Source organism: Patella vulgata, chromosome 7 (genome assembly GCF_932274485.2).
Source record: "Patella vulgata chromosome 7, xgPatVulg1.2, whole genome shotgun sequence".
Classification (NCBI taxonomy): Eukaryota; Metazoa; Mollusca; class Gastropoda; family Patellidae; genus Patella; species Patella vulgata.
Window position 1 is genome coordinate 4212547 of NC_065885.2, and position 24840 is coordinate 4237386.

Sequence of the window (24840 nt, forward strand, 5' to 3'; positions counted from 1 at the left end):
GCAGGGGCCATTTTTCAATCTGTAATAAATTTGTAAGGCGAGAACTCAATATTAAAAGATATATGAGACTCCAAAGTTATAAATTCATTCATACTAGGCCCCTTCCCTCAATCTGATTAAAATACAGATCTATATTTCATTTCATTTTTTTATACTTTCGATGGCCTACACTACATGAAGATCTGACCGGTTGTAGTAAAAGGTCGTGTCAGAGGTCGTACGAACGACTTTTGACCCTATGACGCCAAACATTGATTAATCAATCAGCGTTGACGTTTCTAGTGGTTTACCGACAGTTCATTGCATCAAACGCCAAGAACTCGCCGTAACAAACAGTTTCATTGGCTAATCCCTCACTTCAACCAGAACACCGGTAATATAACAACTCTTCCAGATCCTAGTGTAGTAAAAACAAGTAAAACGAAATTTTGAACTATAAAAAACGAAAAGAAACAGGATCTTTGTTTTAATCAGATTGCCCTTTCTCCGGACTGAAAATCAGAGAACTTTGGATATGCTGTAGAGGATGATGCCCCGAACAGTACAAAGAAACCTGTTGCAATTTTTTCTATGTTGCCCTAAATTTAAAGGCTCAATACCACTCTTGTTGTAACTGAATAATATGTCCCAATCTTTATTCTGGTCAACAAATTGTGCTATTTTACAATATTCCAATTAATTGATGATACAAACTTCATCTTAACACACCTAATTTAAAAAATTGAAAAAAATTCAACTAAACGATTTGAAAAGCCTAACGTTAACCTTTTCAAATGTGACTTGGATTTAAAAATATTTTCAAACCCTCTGGACAAGTAAAATAGGATGTAATGGATAATTTACACAACAGGTAGGGCACTAACACATCTATTACTTAGAATAAGGCTATTTTTTTATTTTTCTGGAGCTATCAAGCCAGCAAGAGTGGTATTGTCCCTTTAAGCTAGATTGACTGGACTATAAACGCGAGTTCAGTTCATTTCCTTCTTCAAAAGTCAAATTATTATCGATACATGTAGGCCTATCACCATAAAACCAACAACTCGTGACTAACATAAATATAATTATATTTAACTAGGATATATTACAGCAGCAATAAATTCATTTTACATCATTTCCCAAATAATTAGCCACTATAAATATACAATCAACACAAAAAAATATTATATGGAACTCAATTTTGTTTCGTTGAGGGTTTTCTCTTGTCTACGATATCACCCTTGGTGGAAGTGGACGTAAAACTCCATGCACGCATGCCCCAGTTTTGCCCCTCCAACCACCGACGGGTGGCGCCGCCACTACGCACGCACAGGGTTCTCTCAATGTTATCCAGCGGCGGATCTAGGAATTTTTGTAGGAGGGGGTTTGCCAGGTTCCTGTTAAGGTAATTTGTCAGTTGACAATGCGGAGGAGGGGGGGGGGTGCACCACACTCCATCTGGATCCGCTCCTGGTTCCATATTATGTTTTTGTGTTTATTACTTGCTAAATGCCACTCAATAAAGATATAAATATATAAGTATATATAAATAATATAATAATATAACATGCTCTGTATATTGTTGTCATATTGCACTGTCCGACCACATATTAAAATATTCAAATTAGGATCTATTATCCACGGCTAAATCTATTTGTTAAGGCCAACTCAATTTTTGTCACGGTCGTTGAGATGTTAATAAGGTTAGGGCACGTGATTGTTTGCGATATTTTAGCTTAAGGTTTAAGAATATGCGGCGAAGGGTGAGTCTCCACATAAGCACTGACCTAGGATGATGAAAATTTGGTTCGTGATATTTCCTAGTTTTATTAAAAATGCATGCAATACATGGATTAATATAAATGGTTGGTTTCGCAGTTCTTTTGGTGTCGGTGGCGCTGATGGTCTTCCTTTGCCAAGTTCGCTGAGATGTAAATACGTTTAGGGTACGGGACTGTTGGAGAGATTGTAGGTTAGGGTTAGCATCGAGGCTAGGTCCAGGGTTAGGCTTAGGTCCAGGGCTAGGGTTGGGATTATAGCGCTAGCCCTGTTCACACCTCGTGACCTATGACGAACAATTGAGCTGGCCTTATCATTAAGCATATTCATATATATATACAAGTTTAATAGTAAGTGCAGGAGGACTGCACCACACACAAACAATTACACAACAAAAATCTACGAATAAATGTACTATACCAAATTATTCAAAACAGAAAACAATCCACTTAATAACGTAAGAAGTGTTATCTCACAGTTATTATACGTTAAAAGATGCATCATAGGAGATTAGATAAAGAGCTGGCAGTTCTCACTATATTAGTTAAAAACTAGATAATGTAAAGGCAATTCGCTGAAATTTTCATTCAAATTGATTCACTATGAACCGAGAACTAAGCGATTGCAATTTCCGCCTAGCCTCGATCATCATTACTAAAGTCAGTACGATAAATAGCATAGTGTCGATTATCTATTTAATCGTTAAATCGCGAAGGAAAGTTATGCAGGCTAGCGATGCCATCTAGATAGGTTAATTAATGTCTAATTAATAATTTAGATAACATTTCAGGCCTAAAGAAAGACCCGCAATAGACAGATTTGGCACTTGCATAATGTACGTTTAAATGTAGATTTCTTATACAAATAATAATAATAAAACCATGCCCTATACTCAATGATTACAATAATCCATGCAGGTTGATGAAAAGCGTTTTATATACACATAAAATGTTTGATTGATTTATGATGGCACAATTCTATATTTCACTTAATAATTATTATATTCCCCTTAATAAGTCAAATACAGTAATTACAATGTCTATTTTTCACATAATAATTACAATGTTTCACTTATTAAAAACAATGTTTCACTTATTAAAAACAATGTTTCACTAAATAAAGACAATGTTTTACTTGTTAAAAACAATGTTTCACTAATTAATTGCAATGTTTCAATTATTAATTACACTGTTTCACTAATTAATTGTATTGTTTCAATTATTAATTACACTTTTTCACTAATTAATTGCAATGTTTCAATTATTAAATACAATGTTTCACTTATTAATTAAAATGTTTCACCAATTAATTGCAATGTTTCACTTATTAATTGATGTTACAAACACCAACTTTTGAGAATACCTCAATTTGCCCCTCCCGTCTCAAGAAAGAGAAAAAAAAAAACAATAAGTGTTCTTGTTGAAGTAGTTGTAAGATCTGCCCAGAAGAGCTGCCAATGAGCAAATATAATATTAAACATATTGATAACCCTGATAGATTCTAAAGAAAATACAATTAAAAATAGGCAGTGCTTTATTAAACAGAAGCTCTCGATTTCCCTAACCGACCGTTCCTGGAAAGGGCCGAGTTCATTTTTCATGTTCTATAAGGCATTTTCGGTCGTCAATAATACCAAGAACAAATTAGTTTCCATGAAAACATAAAAAAATATTAAATTCGAGATAGCTCAAACTAGAAAAAGGCGTAACATTTAAAAATCCCACTTACATCAGTCTACAGTGAGGCCTTTATTAACGTCTTGTGACCAAAAGAATACAGATGTGCGCATTCCCCAGATAATATATTATAATATAATCCAATACATGAATGAATTTATGTTTAAACCACGCCCTTAAGATCCACTGTTATAGACAGCTAATTAAACCACGCCCTTAAGATCCACGGGTATATACAGCTAATTAAACCACGCCCTTAGGATCCACTGTTATAGACAGCTAATTAAACCAGGCCCTTAAGATCCACGGGTATATACAGCTAATTAAACCACGCCCTTAAGATCCACGGGTATATACACTAATAAATTACAATTATTTCATACTATATATCCAGGAATGGAATTAATGATTTTAGAACTAGTCAATAACATTTTGAAATTGGTGCCAGAAGTCAATAAAACACAGAAGAAAGACAACCCTATATCAGACAAGGATTGTTTCGGACAAAGTTTGTTGTGTATACAACTAATAATAAAACTACAATCGGATTAAAATACGGATTTATATTTCGTTTCATTGTTTTAGACTTTCGATGGCCTCCACTACATGAAGATCGAATCTTTTGTAGTGGGAGGTCGCGTCACGGGTCATACGAGCAGGTTTTGCTCCTATAACGTCAGACATTTGATTAACCAATCAGCTTGGTGTTTCAAGTGGGTATTTGGAAATACAACTTTTGCTTTGTCTTTACTGAGAATGTCTACCTACAGTTCAGTGCACTCACTACACGCCAAGAACTCGCCACGACAGACAATTTTATTGGCCAATCCTTCACATCAACCAGAACGCGGGTTATATAACAACTCTTCAAGATCCTGGTGTAGTGAAGGCAAGTAAAACGAAATTTTGAACTATAAAAAAAACGAAACGAAATAGGATCTGTAATTTAATCCGATTGTACAGGTGAACAAAAAACATTAAATCATTAAGGTAATATGAGTTCGAGGGGAAACAGAAAAAGGTTTTGTATTTAGTGGAGTAGGCCTATACAAACTCTCTGGAACAGTATTGGCTTTGTGGAAGACACCATACCAAATATCATTTATTGTCTATATATATTCTATATACATTTTATATACATTGTAAAATTATTATTTTGAAAAAGATATTTTGACAAAAACAAATTCTTTCTAACCTAATATACAATAATAGTCCTCCGCCAATCACAAACACCTGTATCACAGCCAGTCAGAATCCGTCTGACAAGCGACGACACTCATTTGCATACACCATAGCTGTATCATAGCCAATCAGAATCAGTATAACAAGAGAGCAAAAATGATTTGCGTACACCATAGCTGTATCTCAGCCAATCAAAATCCGTTTGACAAACGCCACAAACATTTGCATATACCAAAGCTATATTACAGCCAATCAGAATCCGCCTGACAAGCGACCACAAACATTTGCCCATTTGAATATCACAGCCAATCAGAATCCGTCTGACAAGCGACCACAAACATATGTATTTATATACACCAGCTGTATCAAAGCCAATCAAGAGATATATCACATTATTAATAGCACTATACCAGAATACCATGACCCATGCCGCGACCTCCTACTACAATGTAATATGCAATACTATAAGATTAAAATACTGGCAGATGGTTTCTAAATCGTTAAACAATCTGGAGAACTCTCAAAAAGTAGTTCCGACTGAGAGATTCAGTGCAATATGCATTCATACAAGACTAAAATACTCTACGGAATGTTGTTAAGATTGTTTCACCAATCTGGAAGAGACCTTCTAATTCGGTCCGAGGGTATTCTGCTCAATGATTCAATGTTTTACGCAATCATACAAGACTGAAATACTCTATGGAATGTTTTTTAAAAATTGTTTCACCAATGTGGAAGAGACTTTCCAACACGTTGTTCGGTCTGAGAGTATTTTGTCGCCACGATTCAATGTTTTACGCAATCACATAAGTTTGAAACACTAACCGCGTAGTTTTTAAAATCGTTTCACCAGTCTGAACGAGAACTCCTATAAATTGATTTAGTCTGAGGGTATTCTGCTTCCCTGACTCGGGTCCAGATTGAAACACTAAACTGCTTGTTTTCTAAAATATTTCACCAACGTGGAAGAGAACTCGAATAAATTAGTTCGGTCTGTGGGCATTTGGTCTTCCTGGTTCAGTTCAAACAATTCTTTACATAAATTGTTCTAAAGCATCAACTCTGAAGACGATGCCAGCACATGATCTGTTTTCGTGGATTCTGCGTCATTTCCGTCCACTGTTCCTGCGCATCGTGGTCGAAATGAGTTCCCAGATATAATCGACCAATCAAATGCTTTTTGTCTTTCTCCATGTCGTGATGAATAACCGACACACTAAGGTAGACTTTATCTAATTGGTAGAGAGGAACGTCGAACGTTATACTCTCGTTAAAAACAGGATTCACGTCTCCAGCGCGTAATGTGGTTTTAGCTTTCTTCATCTGACGTCCATCGTACATGAGAACAACTTTAATAAAGGAATCTATGAAAAGAAGAACAGAAAAATTAATAAACGAGTAGCACAAACAAAACTATCAATAGACAAAGAAAAAAACGAATGTACAATCTTATCAAAATAGAGATCTATATTTCGTTTAGTTTTTTTTTATACTTTCGATGGCCTACACTACATGAAGATCTGACATGTTGTACTCGAAAGTCGTGTCAGGGGTCGTACGAGTGGCTTTTGACCCTATGACGCCAGACCGTTCATTGGCTCACCTCTCCAGATCCTAGTTTAGTAAAGACAAGTAAAACGAAACTTTGAACTATAAAAAACGAAACGAAATAGGATCTGTGTTTTAATCCGATTGACGAATGTATTGAACATCATAATAGGTAGCGGTCTAAATGTTAAAATTTACCGTGTATCCTTCACAAACTAGGTCGGCTCATTAGTCACTTATTGTTTTTTGGCTGTATGTTTTATCCTGCCCAGCTGCCCAGTTCCACGCTCATGCCCGTATGGTTAGCCTTCCCCTACAACAGGATCTTATTGAAAGAGACGCAATGACGAGCTTTGCGTCATAGTTTTGAGTTTTTGCGCCCCCTTGAGTTTTTGGCAAAATTTCATGAGGTTTTCAACATTATAATCCTAATCATAATGAATAGCCAGTACCATCAAACATATATATACCGTGCGTCAGATATGCTACAAATCGACTCTAGCATGTTCACATAGCCCTATGTTACTAGGTGGCACTGGGAGGGACCCCCCCCCCCCCCCTGCACACACATATAAATATTGTTAGGTTTTTTAGGGGGGGGGGATCTTGTTCCTCATGTAAAAATTATGGGTGACCACGCCCCTGCCCTACAAGTGGAACATTAGATAGTGTTATAATAGACTGATAAGAGTAAAACTATTACCTGTTGTATTTCTCTGTGGATCCATTATCTTCAGGCCTTGAGCTTTAACTATAGTTATAGTTAGCTTCTCGGCTGTTGGTAAGAACATCAGAGATACATTAACATCTCCCAAGTTTTCCTACAAATAATATAAAGCAAACAATTACTATTAGATCAATAACCAATTGGTGTGGTTTCGATTCCCCGGTTGTACGTGACAAGGAGTATTGTCACCTGTCCAACCTCGTGGGTTTTCTCTGGGTCATCCGCCCGTCCCCCACTGCTAAAGACCCCTACGCACAAGCGAATTAGTGAAATAGAATTGAACCAATTATGTCAGCCCTGAAATGACCTAGTTTGTGTCGAGCGGATGTTAAAATATCTCTCTCTCTCTCTCTCTCTCTCTCTTTATTGTCAACATTGTGTACAGTAGGGTTAGGTCTAAAAGCTAAGGTCCATTGAAAAATTCATCATAGGTCACGAGATGTAATTATGATTTGGGTATGAGTTAGGGTTGGAGCTATTTACGTCTCGTGACCTATGACTAAATTTAAATTAGGACACCCCTTTTTAAAAAAGAAAAACCAGTTGGAGAACTTACTTCAATTGGTGGCTGTAGAGGTTCGTCAAACAGCACTTCCGTTTGAGTCAGCCAATCAACTTTGGACAAATTGAGAAGCACTTCGCCCACCACAACATGGCGGGTATAACGGTCGAAATCACAGACGAGTAACTTGAGGGTATAATTTGATATATCATGTTGATCAACGTGGGTAGTGAACATTTCATTAAATATAGGATCATCACTACGTCGCTGGATTTTCGTCTGCATTTCAACTACCAAATTCTGAGTGGAGTTATCCTTGCCCAGTTTACCCCGAAACGTAAAAAAGTTTTTCGGTACTCGATACAATCTGACTTTGATGTAAGGTGCCGTAGCGCCATCTGGATCCGTAGCACTGAAGTTAGTCAACTGTTGTATTTTGATACTTAGGTTGCTGTCTACACGGTCGTACATCAGCGTAAACGACAAGCGGCCATCTTGATGAACGTACAGGGTCGGAGAAACAGAACCAGTTGAACTTGATGAAGAATATTTACTTGGTATTTTGGTTGTTCGTTCCTGTACCGGAAAAATAAACCAAAAATAGTTATAAATGCATGGTTAATAAACAACTTTAATCTACACAGGGATAAATTGATACTGTAATATAGCAATCTGGTTAAAACACAGATCCTGTTTCGTTTCGTTGCTTAAAGTTCAAAATTTCGTTTTACTCGTCTTTACTACTCTAGGATCTGGAAGAGTTGTTATATAACCCGCGTTCTGGTTGATGTGAGGTATTAGCCAACGAAACGGTCTGTTGCAGTGAGTTCTTGGCGTGCGATGCACGGAATTGTGGGTATCCTACTAGAAACATCAATGCTGATTGGTTAATTAAATGTCTGAGGTCATAGGGTCAAATGCCGCTCGTATGACCCCTGACGCGACCTTCCACTACGACCGGTCAGATCTTCATGTAGTGTAGGCCATCGAAAGTACAAAAAAACGAAACGAAATATAGATCTGTACTTTAATCATATTATGTAATATAGTGTCCAGATGATCAAGACTACATTGTCCACGTGGTTAATGTTAACCACCAAGCGACTCCGGTGTCTGGGTAATCGGGCTGGTATATAGATACACACACGGAAGGTGCCAGATTGGAAAGGTGCACCTGAGAATAAAGATCATAGATTCATATTGCAATACTGTTTGGACTCGGCGATGACTCAGTGAGTAGGACGTTTGATCGCTAACCTAGAGCTCCCGTGTTCGATCCCGGTGTTGGCCGAGAAAGTTAATCGGTTTATCCGGTGTGGTTCCTCCTTGTAAGTAGTGCAAGACGGGGGACCTGGCAAGGGACAAAGTATAATCGTTCGGATAGCATGAAAAACCGAGGTCCCGAGTACAAATTGGTGTGCACGTAAACGATCGCTTGGCAGTTGGAATTCGGTATAAGAGTAGACCGTAGTGCCGCTGCCCCTCCTAGCACACTGTATGGCGTATGCCCGTCTTCATTAGGCCGGTCGGAGCAGAACAGTAGGACGTTAAACCCCATTTCATTTCATTTCATTTGTTACTAGGAGGTCCCGGATTTCGTCCTGGTTTTGGCCGAGAAAGTTCAGATGGGAGGGAAAACCGAGAGCCACCTATTGCGTTCACGACAAAACCTTGAAGGTGACAAAAGCCGCTGCCCGGGCAAAGTTTTCTTCATAGCACTACACTGTATAACGTATGCCCATCTTCATCTACCCGGTTGCTATAGATACGTGGGAAGAATAATCCCATTATATTGTAACTTACATGTTTTAATTCGATGACGTCACCAGTACCAGCGTCCGATAAACTATCGGACATGTCGGATTCTTTAAGAGTGCCCATCGTATGCCAATAACCGGGCGGTTTATCTTTAATAATGGATGGTCTGTATAATCTAATTCCTTCAGTTGCTCCATAAGCAGCAGTCGGGACAGCTAGGGAGAAAAAAAATAATATTATAGTTTACTACAGCAACAAGTCCCGTTATTACTTAAGAAACAAGATTGAACTTGAACTATCTGCAAATCCTAATTTGAGTTCAAAATGGCAATATGATGTATCTGGCGAGAAAAAATAATAATATAGTTTACATCAACAATTAAATTTAAACTATCTAAAAATCTTTATTTGAGTTGAAAATGGCAGTATGATGTATCGTAACCCTGATTCCTTGATTAACCCCGGTATAGTGTATACTATATTATTTAAACCTGTCAATTGTATCCTTATGTCAACGTATGTACTTTTGTAAATTGATTTGATGTATTATTAAGCCAATAAATTAAAAAAAAATAACCAAAAAACAAGTCCCGTTATTTAGAAACACGTGAAAATTTGGGAGCCGCGGTGGTTTGGTGAGTAACGCCCAAGCTCACTAACTAGGGGGTCGGGGGTTCGATCCCGGTGTTTACCGAGAAAGCTTCCCGGGGTTTCTCCTCCTCAGTTAGTGCAGGACGGAGGGCCTGGCAAGGGTGAGGTCTAGTTGTTCGGACAAGAAGAAAAAACGAGAACCCGTGGACACTTTGGTGTGCACGTAAAATAACCCCTGACAGTTGGAATTCGAGATAAGAGTAAGCCTTAGCGCCGCTGTCCAGGGGAAAATTTCCCTTATAGCACACTGTATGGCGTATGTCCGTATTCATTAGCCCTATCGGAGCAGAAAAGTAGGACGTTATTAAATCTAATTTTATTTCAATAAGATACGTGTATATAAATGGCTAATTTCAATTTATTCACTGATATTGTTTTGGTATTGTACGTACTTTGTATATATTAAGTCTATTCTAGCACAGTCTGATTAAAATACAGATCCTATTTCGTTTCGTTTTGTTATAGTTCAAAATTTCGTATTACTTATTTTTACTACACTGGGATCTGGAAGAGTTGTTATATTACAGGTGTTTTGGCTGAAGTGACAGATAAGCCAACGAAACGGTTTGTTCCGGCGACGTCTTCGTGTGCCATGCACGGAACTGTGGGTAAACCATTAGAAACGTCAACGCTGGTTGATTAATCAATGTCTGATGTCATAGGGTCAAATCCGCTCGTACGACCCCTGACACAACCTTCGAGTACAACTTGTCAGATCTTCATGTAGTGTAGGCCGAAAGTTTAAAAAAAAAACGAAACGAAATATAGATCTGTATTTGAATCAGATTGGGTCTAGTCTTACCTTTCTTTTCTGGGTGATTAAATGGACACAAATCATACAAGCAACAGAATGGACTCAGGGAGCAGACGAGTATCAACACGACAAACGCCAAGAATGTAAAAGCAGCGGCGATGATGACCAACTTGTCAAAAGCATCCAATTCAAGAACGAAGGGTTGTTCGGCTGCCGACATGACGACCCATCATTGTTTAACTGGTCTGCATCCTGTTGACGTCATTATCTGAAAAATATCCAACACACTTTCTGTAAATATTATACACAGGACTACCATCGGGGGGGGGGGGCTGGGGTTACGCTTTAATAAACCGGATTGCGACCGGGCTGTTACTGTAAACCCTTAACAAAACGGGATTACGACCGGACAGTTAGGGTAAAGCTTTAATAAACCGGCCTGCGACCGGGCAGTTAGGGTAAAGCTTTAATAAACCGGATCGTAAAACCTGATTACGACCGGACAGTCCAGGCAGTTAGGGTAAAGCTTTAATACACCGTATTGCGACCGTGTTGTTAGTTGGTACTCTTTAACAAAACAGGATTACGACCGGGCGGTTAGGGGAAGCTTTAATTAACCGGATTGCGACCGGGCAGTTAGGGTAAAGCTTTAATAAACAGGATTGTTTCTGGGCAGTTAGGGTAAGGCTTTAATAAACAGGATTGCTACTGGGCAATTAGGGTAAAGCTTTAATAAAACGTGATTACGACCGGGCAATTAGGGTAAAGCTTTAATAAAACGTGATTACGACCGGGCAGTTAGAGTAAACCCTGGATAAAACAGGATTGCTACCTTGCATTCAGGGGAAATCTTTAATAAATCGGATTGCTGCCGGGCACTTAGCGGAAAGCTTTGATAAACGAGGTTGCGACTGAAGCATTGAACTCATGATCAACTTGAGAAAAGCTTCTATTATCATTCAGGGCCCGGTTCCTAGAAAATTCTTAAAGTAAGCACAAAGTCATGCTTCACTTTTTCTTACGTAAGAAACTTTGTCGTCTGCTTCATTGATATGGTTGATTTAGATGCATTTGACATGTCCCCTATACACATATAAAATGTGCCACAAGATAAAAAACGCAGACACATAAATGTGAGAGCGCCTGATCTTAAAGTAGCCTGTGTGTTTGTAGCCTATTGTTTACTAATTGGCAAATAAATAAAATGGTTTCAGGGTAGAAGCAAAATTTTCTATAGCATTCTTAAAGGAGCTAAATCGCTAATATTTTGGACCTACAAATTGACACAAATGGGTTGCAACGTATATAATAATGTAATATGAATGTAAATAAACTGATTTACATTTAATCGTTTCCGTTTTTACTCTAATTTCAAAGCAGTTATGTTCGGCGAAATACGCCAGAAGTCTCAATCGAATGGCAATCACTAGAGACTGGTTATTCCAGTCTACATCGGTAGTATTTATTGCACTGCTCTCCAGATAAGAATATGGGGGTCACCGTTTGGCATGACTTGTGGAATACATGTATGTCTAACCTCGTTCCTCGGGTCGCTTGTTACAAATTGCGCTGAAACGCATTATGGTACACGATTCGTGTACCAATCGTAAAAAGTTTATTTGTCTTAAATATTAGATATCCGAAGCCCATCTTTTACCGGTAAGGTCACAACACCAATGTTGATTAAAATTGACAAATAATTCGTGTTTTCAATGTCGAAGGTTTTGGATGATATTGAGTTAGAGACTTAGCTACTTTAATTTCTTCTGGAGAAGGATTTTCTCTGTCTTTTAATTGTCTCTTTGGTATCAAAAGGTGTCGGAAATGCCGTCGAATAACTCTACGGTCAGCCATCTTTTTGAAGCAGAAACAGACTTAAGGTTGGTAAGCAAGCCGTATAACTTGCTTGAGACTTTTGCTTAGATTGACTATGTTTAAGAACGAAGCTGTGCTTAAGTTTTTTCTTGGAACGCATAATTACGTACTTGTGCTTACAATGAAGTCTACTTAAAATCTTAGCACAAGAACGTTCTTAAGAATTTTCTGGGAACACAAAATAAGGTTAAGTTTACTTAAATGCAAAGTCTACTTAAAATATAAGCACAAGAACGTGCTTAAGAATTTTCTAGGAATCGGGCCCAGGACAGTTGGATAAAAAAAAACCAATCCAAATAATTAATTGTGTTGTGGACATCCTGCTCTTGGAATTTGTTGACATAAAACAAAATATAGGAAATGAAATGGGGTTTAACGTCCTACTGTTATGCGTCGACTTGAATAATGAAGATAACACGGACAATAACACGGATGTAATATTCTCGAAATTTATTGATTTATAATGATTCATACGGTTAACCTAATTCTACTGTTTATAAAATAATAAACCGAGAGAGAGAGAGAGAGAGAGAGAGAGAGAGAGGTGGGGTTTAACGTCCATTCGACACAAACTAGGTCATTTCGGGACTAACATATGGTTCAATTTTATTTCAATAATTCGCTGACGTGTAGGGGTCTTTAGCAGTGGGGAGAAAATGGAGGAACCGGAGAAAATCCACGAGGTTGGTCATACGACTCTACTCCTTGTCACGTAGAACTGGGGAATCTAAACCACGGCAGCTGACTCAATGGCAGACATTATGATATAATGCGCACGCGCTAACCATTCGGCCATCCAACCTCCCAATAAACTTAAAGCAGTATTAGGTAAGATTAGATAAAGCGTTGCCAGATCTCACTATAATAGTTAAAAAATAGATAATGTAAAGGGAATATGTTGAAATGTTCAGTCAAATTACTTGACTCTGAGCCGCGTTATCACCGATATAGTTACAATGTAGCCTCGATTGTCATTACTACCGTTGTTCCGATAATATAAAAAGTCTCGATTATCGATTTTTACGTTAACTCATCAACCGCAAATCGTAGTTAAATCTAGAGTATCCGATGGCATCGAGAGTTGATTGTGGTCTTGGCAGTGGGAGGAAACTGGAGGACCCGGAAAAATCCCACGGGGTTGGACAGGCGACCCTATTCCTTGTCACGTACAACCGGGAAATCAAAACCATGCCAGTTGACTCAATGACAGACTTATGATACAACGCGCATGCGCTAACCATTAGGCCATTCAACCCCCTAAGCATCAGAATAAAAAGTGGCTTTGATTTATATGCCCCAATCACTAACCTGCCCCTGAAACGAGATTCGCTGAGGATGTCCCGCGTTCGATCCCCGTGGTGGCGAGATAGTTACATGGTGCATAATTGGGAGTCTGGCAAGGAGGGAGAGAGAGAAATGGGGTTTAACGTCCACTCGACACAAACTAGGTCATTTCGGGACTAACATATGGTTTAATTTAATTTTATTTCAATAATTCACTTGCGCGTAGGGGTCTTTAGCAGTGGGAGGAAACCGGAGGACCCGGAGAAAACCCACGAAGTTTGGACAAGCGACCCTACTCCTTGTCACGTACAACCGGGTATTCGAAACTCCGCCAGTTGACTCAATGACAGGCTTTATGATACAACGCGCACGTGGTCTGGCAAGGAAAGGAGTCTAGCCATTCGGATGGTATGTAAAACATATATCACGTGTATACCACTGGAAGGACGTTAAAGATCCCCGGCAGTTGGAAATCAAAATCGTAGCGCAACGGTCTATTCAATATCTCACTTATAGCACACTGCACCGCACCTTCATTATTCCAGTCATTGCAGGAAATCAAGAAATTAACAGGACGTTATCGAAGACCTGTCTGTCCAATCCCGATCACTAGCCTAATCATTTGATTCACTATAAATTTGTTAATTTGAAATTAATTACATAGTTCCGGGGCAGCAGATGCGAGCAGTCGTCCACCATAGTGGGGTCTTAAAAAAACATTATGGTTAAAATATAGTAGCTTCACTAATTATAAAATTACACAGCTTACGCGCAGCTTAACAGGTGCTCGTTGGGTTGGCTGTATAAGGACAACTAGCACAATTTCACGTTTAAGGTGTTCACAAAGCTAACAGATTTGTGTTGGGCTTTTCCGAGAATATATCAAGTTAAAGGAGGCAAGTCTTTAACTCAATGGCATCCATTGTCTTCGACATTGCAAACACGATTTATTGGTCAATTTAAATTTAAACATTGATGTTATCTTACCGTGGAAAAATGGGGGGTGCAGGCTGTTTCGTAACCTGGCTGTTTCGTACTTAGTTCATTCGTACCTCAATTCGTACCTCAAATTGATTCGTACCTTTTCCTATGTTATTTAAATCAGATGAAAGAAATTGAATAGGCCGAACCAGAATTAGAATATGCACGAGATTTGAACATCAAATTGATTAGTTCCTTTTCCTAAATCCAACGGCTGCGCTAAATTTATAAAAATGTCTGCCGAACGAGAATTAGAATACACACGTAATTTGTACCTCAAATTGATTTGTACCTTTTCCTATATGTTGTTGAAAGAAATTCAATTAAATATATATGTTGTTGAAATGAATTGAAATAATAAACCATTACCTGCTTTTTTTTTTTTTTTTTTTTTGATTGGTGATTGTTTAAGCGGTTAAAAACGATTGAATATACTAATAATTCCAAAATGCGACAAGTAATAATAATAAACCTTAAATCAATTTAACTCACTGTAAGGTGGAACTGCATGCTTTCTGGGGGGTTGGATGGTCGAATGGTTAGCACGCGCTGTATCATACGGTCTGTCATTGAGTCAACTGGCGGCGTTTCGATTCCCCGGTTGTACGTGGCAAGGAGTAGGCTCGCCTGTCCAACCTCGTGGGTTTTCTCCGGGTCCTCCGGTTTCCTCCCACTGCTAAAGACCCCTACGCGCAAGCGAATTATTGAAATAAAACTGAACCATGTGTTAGTCCCAAAATGACCTAGTTTTTGTCGAGTGGACGTTAAACCCCATTTCTCTCTCTCTCTCGCATGCTTTCTGATATGGTTGGGATATGAGTCTAAAAATAGAACTCAGCAAGTCTCCAAAAGGTGCCTACGAGTGAAGATGGGCGTACGCGTTTCTTTGATCCGTTATATCATATACGGTTATATCACAGGGTAATTCTGTTATTGAAACCCAACTGCATGAAAATGGGCTTATGATATCCAATATTTAAGAGAAAATAAAAATTGAACATTTTAAGATTGGCACACGAATCGACATTTGTAACGAAGCGACTCTGTGAACGAGGCTAAACATACCCCACATGAGAATACTACAGTGTAGACTGGAATATCCAGACACCAGAGACTGTCATTCGATTTGGACTCTTCGCGTATTTTGCCGAACAGAACTGCATGATTAGAAAATACAGTAAAAATAGAAATAATTGAATGTAATACTGACAAATAAAAAGTGTTTTTTTTTTGTTCTGTGAAAAAAAAATAGACTCGATTACATCACGACATCGCGTAAACTGGCACCTTGACTTTTGACAGAATAAATGTAATTGGTCAAGATGTCAATTTACGCAATGCCGTGATGTATGAAGCTAACTGTTTCTTCACAGAATAAGTTGGGATTTTTTACATTTGACTTGGTGCAATTTACACATTACTTTCAGCCTTTGCAGCACTAGGGATGTAAAAATACGAAAAACATAGCACTGACTTTTGACTCAAATACCCCGCCATACCTTACAAAGTTCCAACACAATAAGATAAGGCCACAAGATGTAAACAGGGCCAGCGCTAATCCCAACCCTAACCCTAACCCTGGACCTATCCCAATGCTTACCCTAACCCTAACTTACAATCTCGACAACGATCACGTGCCCTAACCTTATTTACATTTCAGCGAACTTGACAAAATTGAGCTGGCCTAAACAAATAGATTTAGCCTTAAGATAAATGTCATTATGATTATTTCGCGGTGTTACTGGCGGCGTTATGAATCTTATTTAATAAAGTTGTGTCAAAATGATTATTTAATAATATTTAAAGATACATTATGGGAGATTAGGTAAAGAGCTGCCAGTTCTCACTATAATAGTTAAAACTAGATAATGTAAAGGGAATTTCCTGAAAATTTCAGTCAAATTGATCCACTATGCACCGATAATTTAGCGATTGAATTTTGGGCCTAGCCTCGATCATCATTACTAAAGTCGGTACGACAAATTACATAGTCTCGATTATCCATTTCTTTATTTAATCTTGAAACAGCATTGAGCAGCAGTTCGGGCCCTAATCCAGTAAATATCGCAGGCAAGCGATGACACTGAGAGTTGATTATGGTCTGGATAAGTTCATTAATGTCTAATTAATAATTTAGATAACATTTCAGGCCTAAAAAAAGGCCTGCAGTAGGCAGATTTAGCTCTTGCATAATGCATGTTTAAGTTAAATTCCCTTTAGGTACATGTATGTAATTAGCTCTTGCATAATGTATGTTTAAGTTAAATCCCCTTTAGGTACATGTATGTAATTAGCTCTTGCATAATGTATGTTTAAAAGAATATTTAGACAGTTATTGAAGATAAATATCAGTATTATATACATGTATAGCGTGCCTGTATTATTGACGTGTGGAAGTCAGTATCATTTATAGCGTGCCTGTATTATTGACGTGTGGAAGTCAGTATAATAAATTATATATATATACTCTAGTTTTATGATGGAAACATCTGTTCGGATATCATGACTCACAATAAATATAAAATTATTTTCTATAGAAATAAAATTTATTGATATACATAATCTATATTATCCAGTGCGAAGAATCGATACCTCTGGTAAATAACTGTTTGTGGGTTATTTACACTTTCGATGTTCGATGAACTATATCTTAACACCCGTAGCTTGGTTAATTGAGTTGTAAGTTTTCTTATTAATTTTGAAGAGTCTTTTTTTTTATGATTTTGTGTATACTCGGTATGGCGCCATTCAGTCTAATTAAAATACACATCTATATTTCGTTTCGTTTTTTTTAATACTTTCTTTGGCCTCCACTACATGAAGATCTGACTGGTTGTAGTGGAAAGTCGCGTTACTGGTCATACGAGCAGCTTTTGACCCTATGACGTCAGACATTTGATATACCAATCAGCATTGATGCTTCTAGTGGGATTGCCCCAGTTCCGCGCACCACGGGCCAAAAACTCGCCGCAATTGGCTAATCCCCCACCTCAACCAGAACGCGACTTATATAACGTACTTCCATATACTAGTGTAGTAAAAACAAGTAAAACGAAATTTTAAACTATAAACAACGAAACGAAATAGGATCTTTGTTTTAATCAGATTGGGCACCATTTTATTTGGGATCTAGAAATTGACACAAATGGTATGCAACGCATATAATAATGTAATATGAATGTATATAAACTGATTTACATTCAATCTTTTCTGTTTTTACTCTAATTTCAAATCAGTTATGTTCGGCAAAATACGCCAGATGTCTCAATCGAATGGCAATCTCTAGCGTCTGGCTATTCTAATCTACACCGATAGTATGTATTGCACATGTTCTCCAGATAAGAATATGGCGTCACCGTTTGACATGACTTGTGGTATATGTCTAGCCTCATTCTTCGATTCCCTTGTTACAAATGGCGCTGAAACGCATTATGATACACGATTCGTGTACCAATGGTAAAATGTATATTTTATCTTAAATATTGGTTATCAGAAGCCCATCATTTCCCGGTAAGATCACAACATCAATGTTGATTTAAATTGACAAATAATTCGTGTTTTTAATGTCGAAGACTTTGGATGATATTGAGTTAAAGACTTAGCCACTTTAACTGAACGTTTATAATAGTTTTTACCTAGTAGAAATCTAGTATCATCCTTGAAGAGTAACCGTATATATATCAACCTTTCATGGTTTCTAAATGATTATCTCTTGTGTGCGCGTGTGTGTATGTGTGTGTGTGTGTGTGTGTGTGTGTGAGAGAGAGAGAGAGAGAGAGAGAGAAAGAGAGAGAGAGATGTGGTTTAACATCCACTCTACACAAACTAGGTCATTTCGGGACTAACACATGGTTCAATTTTGTTTCAATAATTCGCTTGCGCGTAGGGGTCTTTAGCAGTGGGAGGAAACCGGAGGACCTGGAGAAAACCCACGAGGTTGGACAGGCGACCCTACTCCTTGTCACGTACAACCGGGGAATGTCTTATGTATTAAAGATACACTATGTAAGATTTAGATAAAGAGCTAGTCATTCTTGCTTTAATAGTTCAAGAAGAATAGATAATGCAAAATGAATTTATTGAAAATTTCGTTCAAATTGCTCCATTGCGAGCGAAAATATTAGCCTTTGAAGGTTTGACAAGATATGTGCATGCATTATTGCAACCACCGCACTGGCTGTTCGAAGCTTAGCCTCGCAAAAAACATGACTGAACCGTTGTAATCAACTTAATATTGGAGATATCCGATGGCATCGAGAGTTGACTATTAGTCTTGGTACGTTAATTAATGTCTAATTAATAACATTTCAGGCGTAAAGAAAGACCTGCAATAGGCAGATTTAGCTCTTGAATAATCTATGTTTAATGTTTTCAAATGTTATATTGTCTATATATCTTCTTTTTATTCTGGGGTGGATCACGTGGCTAAATGGGGAAGACGCTGGCTCGTTAGCCTGGAGGTCGGGTGTTCGATCCCTGCATTGGCCAAGAAAGTTCATTCAGATTTTCCGGCGTGGTTCCCCCTTGTCAGTGATGCAGGACGGAAGGCCTGACAAGGACAGCTGTCTAGTCCTTCGGGTGAGACGAAAAACCGAGGTCCCGTGTATACATTGGAATGCACGTAAAAGATCCCTTGGCAGTTGGAATTCGATATAAGAGTAGGCGATAGTGCCGCTGCCCGGGCAATATTTCCCTCATAGCACACTGTATGGCGTATGCCCGTCTTCATTAGCCAAGTATAGGAACAGAACAGTAGACGTTAAACCCCATTTCATTTTATTAATTCTGGGTCAGGATTTCCCGAAGTGATTCTCACTTGTCAGTGGTGTAGGGGGGGGGGGTCTGGCAAGAGTTGACATATAGTCGTTCGGATGTAACGAAACACTGATATCCCGTGCACGTACAAATTCCCTTGGCAGTTGGAATTGGATATAGGAGGTAGCGCCGCTGTCTGGGCAAAATGTCCCTTATAGCAAACTGTATGGCGTATGCCCGTCTCAATTTGCTACTAATATTACAACAAAAATGTGACTTAATACTTTAATTGATATTCATTAAAAATATTGAAAACAATTTTATCGAAAACCGACTTCATTTGCCCAGTCGGAGAAGAACATTTCTTTTTCTATTGCAGCTTTATTTTATCCGGAGACACATTTCAGAAATGATTCCCTTGTGTTTATTTTAACATCAATCTGGTTGAAATACAGATCTATATTTCGTTTCTTTTTTTGTATGCTTTCGATGGCCCACGCTTCATGAAGATCTGATCGGTTGTAAGTGGCCCTATTACATCAGACATTGAAGCGTTGTGTTTTAATCAGATTGTTTGAACGTGTTCGTATTTTAATTTAGTTTGAATAACTGTAATAGATATTTTATTGATATGTATACATATATCGACCAGCACATCGAAGCATTATTTAACATATGGGAGTGATCGTCTCGTGGTTTGATGACATAGGGGCCTACTTATTATTTTTCATGTATATTTAACTTGCAACTGCATTCTACTTTATTTTGCGTGTAATTATAGTGTTCTTCATAAATTCTACTTGTATAATGTATATGTTTTGTAGTTTAGGCGTGACTTCCCAAACTTCCCACTTTAAACTGCTATTGCATTTCAGATGATTTTGAATTTATCCTGATATTACATGTATATATTATGTCTTTGTAGCTTAGGATTGACTTATGGAAGATTAGGTTTTTTTTGCAAACTAAATAAGTTGCCTCATTAAATAAAGTTTCTATTATTATTCTATTATTATTTGACATACACTGATTATGAATTACACGGTGGGCCATTGGAATTGCATAGTGGGCCAGTGGGATCCTACGGTGGGCCAGTGGAATCACATGGTGGACCAGTGGAACCACACTGTGGACCAGAGGAATTAAACATTGGGCTAGTGGAATCACATTGTGAACCACTGGAATTAAACGGTGGGCCAGTGGAATTACACAGCGGGCCAGTGGAATCCCCAATGTGCCATTTGAATTAAATGGTGTTCTAGTGAAATTACAAGGTGGGCGACTGGAATCTTAAACTCTTATGTATTCCATATGATCGCCTCTCTCTCTCTCTCTCTCTCTTTCTCTTACGAACATGGACGTACCAGACTTGAGACATATACTTAGTCATAGCTTAGGCCTAATGTTATTTTTGAAATATTTTCCACGTTACAGGCGCCTGTGGTTTGTCGTGGTAATTGAACTAATTTTGTAAATCAAAAATTCGTTTGAATAAAAGAAATTTTATTCGGCCTGGTTTCCACTTAAAGTTATACAAGTCTAGAAAATTTATCAAACCCATGCTGACATATATCCAATAGTAGGACGTTAAACCCTATTTCATTTCTAGATACGTTTAGAAAATATATCTAACCTATGTTAAAATATTAGGACGTTAAGCCCCATTTCATTTCTATGGATGCCCTAATGGTTAGCGCGTGCGCGTTATATCAAAAGGCATGTCACTGAGTGAACTGGCGTGGTTCTGATTCCCCGGTTGTACGTGACAAGGCGTAGGGTCGCAAGTCCAACATCGCAGGTTTTCTCCGGTTCCTCTGGTTTCCCTCCACTGCTAAAGACCCCTACGCACAAGCGAATTATTGAAATAAAATTGAACCATATGTTAGACCCGAAATGACCTAGTTTGTGTCGAGCGAGTGGACATTAAACCCATCCTCTCTCTCGCTCTCTCTCTCTCTCTTCTCTCTCTCTCGTCGAAACGTCGCCAGAAATAAACTTATGTGTTCCATATGATCGTCTCTCTCTCTCTCTCTCTCTCTCTCTCTGAAACATATGTCTAGAACGTATATCCGACAGTAGGATGTTAAACCTCATTTCATTCCATATTAGTCATGAAAATATTAAAATATAATCTGATCATACAAGATAAACATAACAACACCTGTTACATACCGGTATTAATATCGATATTAATTCCACTTTCACTAGAAATTATTGTTTTGTTATTTATTTCCCCTGCCTGTCATAGATCTATTCATGGAAAGAATATTTAATAAATAAAGCTGAGTAAACTTATATTTTCATAACAGTTTTATTTTTTTTTATAACCATGGCCTGTCTAAAGCTTTGTTTTTATGACAAGCTGTTTAAACACATTGGAGAGTTGGGGTGACAGGGTTGGGGGCGGGTTCTTTTTGGTGGGGGTGGGGGGTTAACGTCCGGTTAACAAAGATTAGAAGTCCTTTCGGAACTAACATATGGTTCGATTTTATATACACGACGATAGAAGGGGTTTCATGACACAACTTATGTTATTTTGGGACTAACATATGGTTCACTTTTATTCAATAATTCGCTTTCACGTATATATAGGGGGTCTTTAGAGAGAGAGGGAGAGGGAGAGAGAGAGAGAGGACTCATATTTTCATAACAGTTTTTTTTATAAACACGGTGTGTCTAAAGCTTTGTTTTTATTTCAAACTGTTTAAACACATTGGAGAGACGTGTGTGTGTGTGTGGGGGGGGGGGGGGGAGTAACGTCTAGTTGACAAAGTTTAGAGGTCCTCATGAGACTAACATATGGTTCAGTTTTATATACACGACGATAGAGGGGGTTTAAGGCCCAGTCGACGCAACCTGGATTATTTCAGAACTAGCATATGTTTCAATTTTATTTCAATAATTCGCTTGCACGTAGGGGTCTTTATCGAGAAAGGGAGTGAGCGAGAAATGGGCTTTAACGTCCAGTCGATATAAACTAGGTCAGTTCGGAACTAATGGGGGGGGGGGGGGTCTTTAGCAGTGCACATATAAAACTGTTATTTCAGAATGTTTCCGTGGGGGAGCCGTCAAACCAATTTCAATAATCCCCGCCAAATACCTGAATATTTGTTTTGCCATCTTGTATTCGGAGTCCTTTGAAAACTGCCTCGTTTTAAAGGGACAATAACACTCTTGCTGGCTTGACAGCTCAAGAAAATAAAAAATAGCCTTATTCTAAGTGTCCTACCTGTTGTGTAAATTATCCATTAAATCCTATTTTACTTGTCCAGAGGGTTCAAAAATAGTTTGTGTCGAGTGGACGTTAAACCCCATTTCTCTCTCTCTCTCGTGGGTTTACTCCGGGTGCTCTGGTTTGATTCCACGGGAAAGACCCCTGCGCGTGCCCTGGGCATAATAAAATAAGACAACTTGTCTGCGATATCACCATTAGTGGAAGCGGATGTTAAACACTAATAGAAGAATAAGTATAGATTTGTCTTTTGAACAGATTGGGACAAAGTCATCGGGTGCTTTTGGATGGACTTTGGACCTTCTCTTGGATTGTTAATGATACGGACACTAGGTTATAAATGTAAAGCGGACATTTTTGTCAATTCGTTGTTATAGAGATAATAATTCTGGAACAGTAGGACGTTAAACCCCATTTCATTTCATGTCATTTCTAATAATTCTGGGAGTCTTTTATTCACTTCTTGAGATCATGTCCGTTTGTCGGGTCGGACATCAGTGATATATAGGGGATGAGAGCAGGGGTGTGATGACCCATGATTTTGCATGAGGAACAATCCCCAAAACAATATTTCTATGTGGGTGGGGGAGGGGCGGGGTCTCAGTCCCTCCCAGTGCCACGAAGTCGATTTGTACAATATCGGTATATGTTTGACACTGGTTAAGCATTGTGATTATAATGTTGAAACCCGCATTGAAACCGCGTGATTTTTAGCCATTTGCGAGGGGCGCAAAAACTCAAAACCATGACGCAAAGCTCGTCATTGCGTCCCTCTCACATAGCCCCTGGATGAGAGTAGTTAGTGTTTCCGACAACGCGTGACCCCTCCCGCATCTCTAGAAACCGTGCTTCGCCAATAAAACCTTAAAATAAATTCCTGCAAAGGCTTTTAAATAATGTGATATTCATGAGCGACTTACCGGTTTAAACATGATCACCACTTCAACAATCTACTTTCTAAAACTTCAGGACATGTCGCCGCTTAATGCTTTTGTTTCGTAATCCAAGATGGCCAATAACCAAAAACCGTTGACTGGACCTGACTCCCAATTTAACACCAAAACTAATCGAAAGTCTTGTCAACTTGAAGAAATAGTTAAACATACAGCCCCCTCATTAAACAGTTTTCACTTTGGTCGTCATCTGGACTTCTATTGAACTTTATCGATCAATTTGAAGTTTTTAGTCCCAAACATCCACTCTTTTTTCAGTTTTGATAAATGCGCATACATAAGTAGTTGTACTGGTTATTCAAACATCGTTTATTAATACCCTAACAGCTGGTTCCAAGAGCACGTGACCTACATTTTATTATTATGCTTAATGTCATTTTCTAGCAATACTGAATAATATAACGAGTTGAGAGGACCATCAACGATTGTTGTAATTATATGTCTACCGATTATTTACATCCGTTAATGTATTATTACGTTAAAGGTTGTATTTAATTATAGGTCACCATGACAACCCCCTGTGGTGACCTAATCATTCTGTATCAAATAAAATTATGAATGTTAGACATTCCGAGACTAACATAGGGTAATGTGAAGGTTGGTTATTAAGGGGCGTGTCCAGGAATTTGAACAGCTGGTGGAGGTTGTCCAAGGTGGAGACAAGTCAAATTTGACGTTCGGTCGGTGTGGGGGGGGGGGGGACTACCCGCGAATATGATAAATTCAGAAGTACTGAGACAATATTTCTACTCATTTAGGTGCACACATGTATTGGACTACAGTGGAGAGGGGTCAAAAACGGCGTTATTTTCATGAATGTAGGTGAGAAAACTCTTTTTTGCGTCAAGAATAAGGGGTGCGGACACCTTAGCACCCCCCCCCCCCCCCTCCCCGGACAAGCGCCGGGTATTTTGTCAGGAAGAAGGCGTTTCAGAGGCGTTTCTTCGAATTCCATCTGCAATGGCTTCAATTTCCAATTTCACAATTTTGGGTTACAAACGAAGAAGGTACCAAGGGACGATTCAGTGCCTCCTATATACGTATGTAACCAGGGGCACTAACATATGGTTCAGTTTTTATTTCAATAATTCTCTTGTGTGTAGAGGTCTTCAGCAGTGGAAGGAAATCGGAGGACCCAGAGAAAACCCACGGAGCCGTACAGGTGACCCTACTCCTTGTCACGTACAACAGGGGAATCGAAACC

General features: G+C 38.5%; 1 protein-coding gene across 1 annotated transcript; it reads right to left on the reverse strand.

Moving 5' to 3' along the window:
* Positions 1–1050: 1050 nt before the first annotated feature.
* On the reverse strand, positions 1051–23851 carry LOC126827134 (synaptotagmin-1). The gene is made up of 6 exons (XM_050556362.2): positions 23604–23851; positions 10605–10824; positions 9197–9366; positions 7448–7969; positions 6868–6985; positions 1051–5980 (listed from the first exon to the last, which is right to left on the reverse strand). Exons 2-6 carry the CDS (start codon positions 10774–10776, stop codon positions 5673–5675), a joined length of 1290 nt encoding a protein of 429 aa, XP_050412319.2. The 5' UTR covers positions 10777–10824; positions 23604–23851; the 3' UTR covers positions 1051–5672.
* Between the last annotated feature and the right edge of the window lie 989 nt (positions 23852–24840).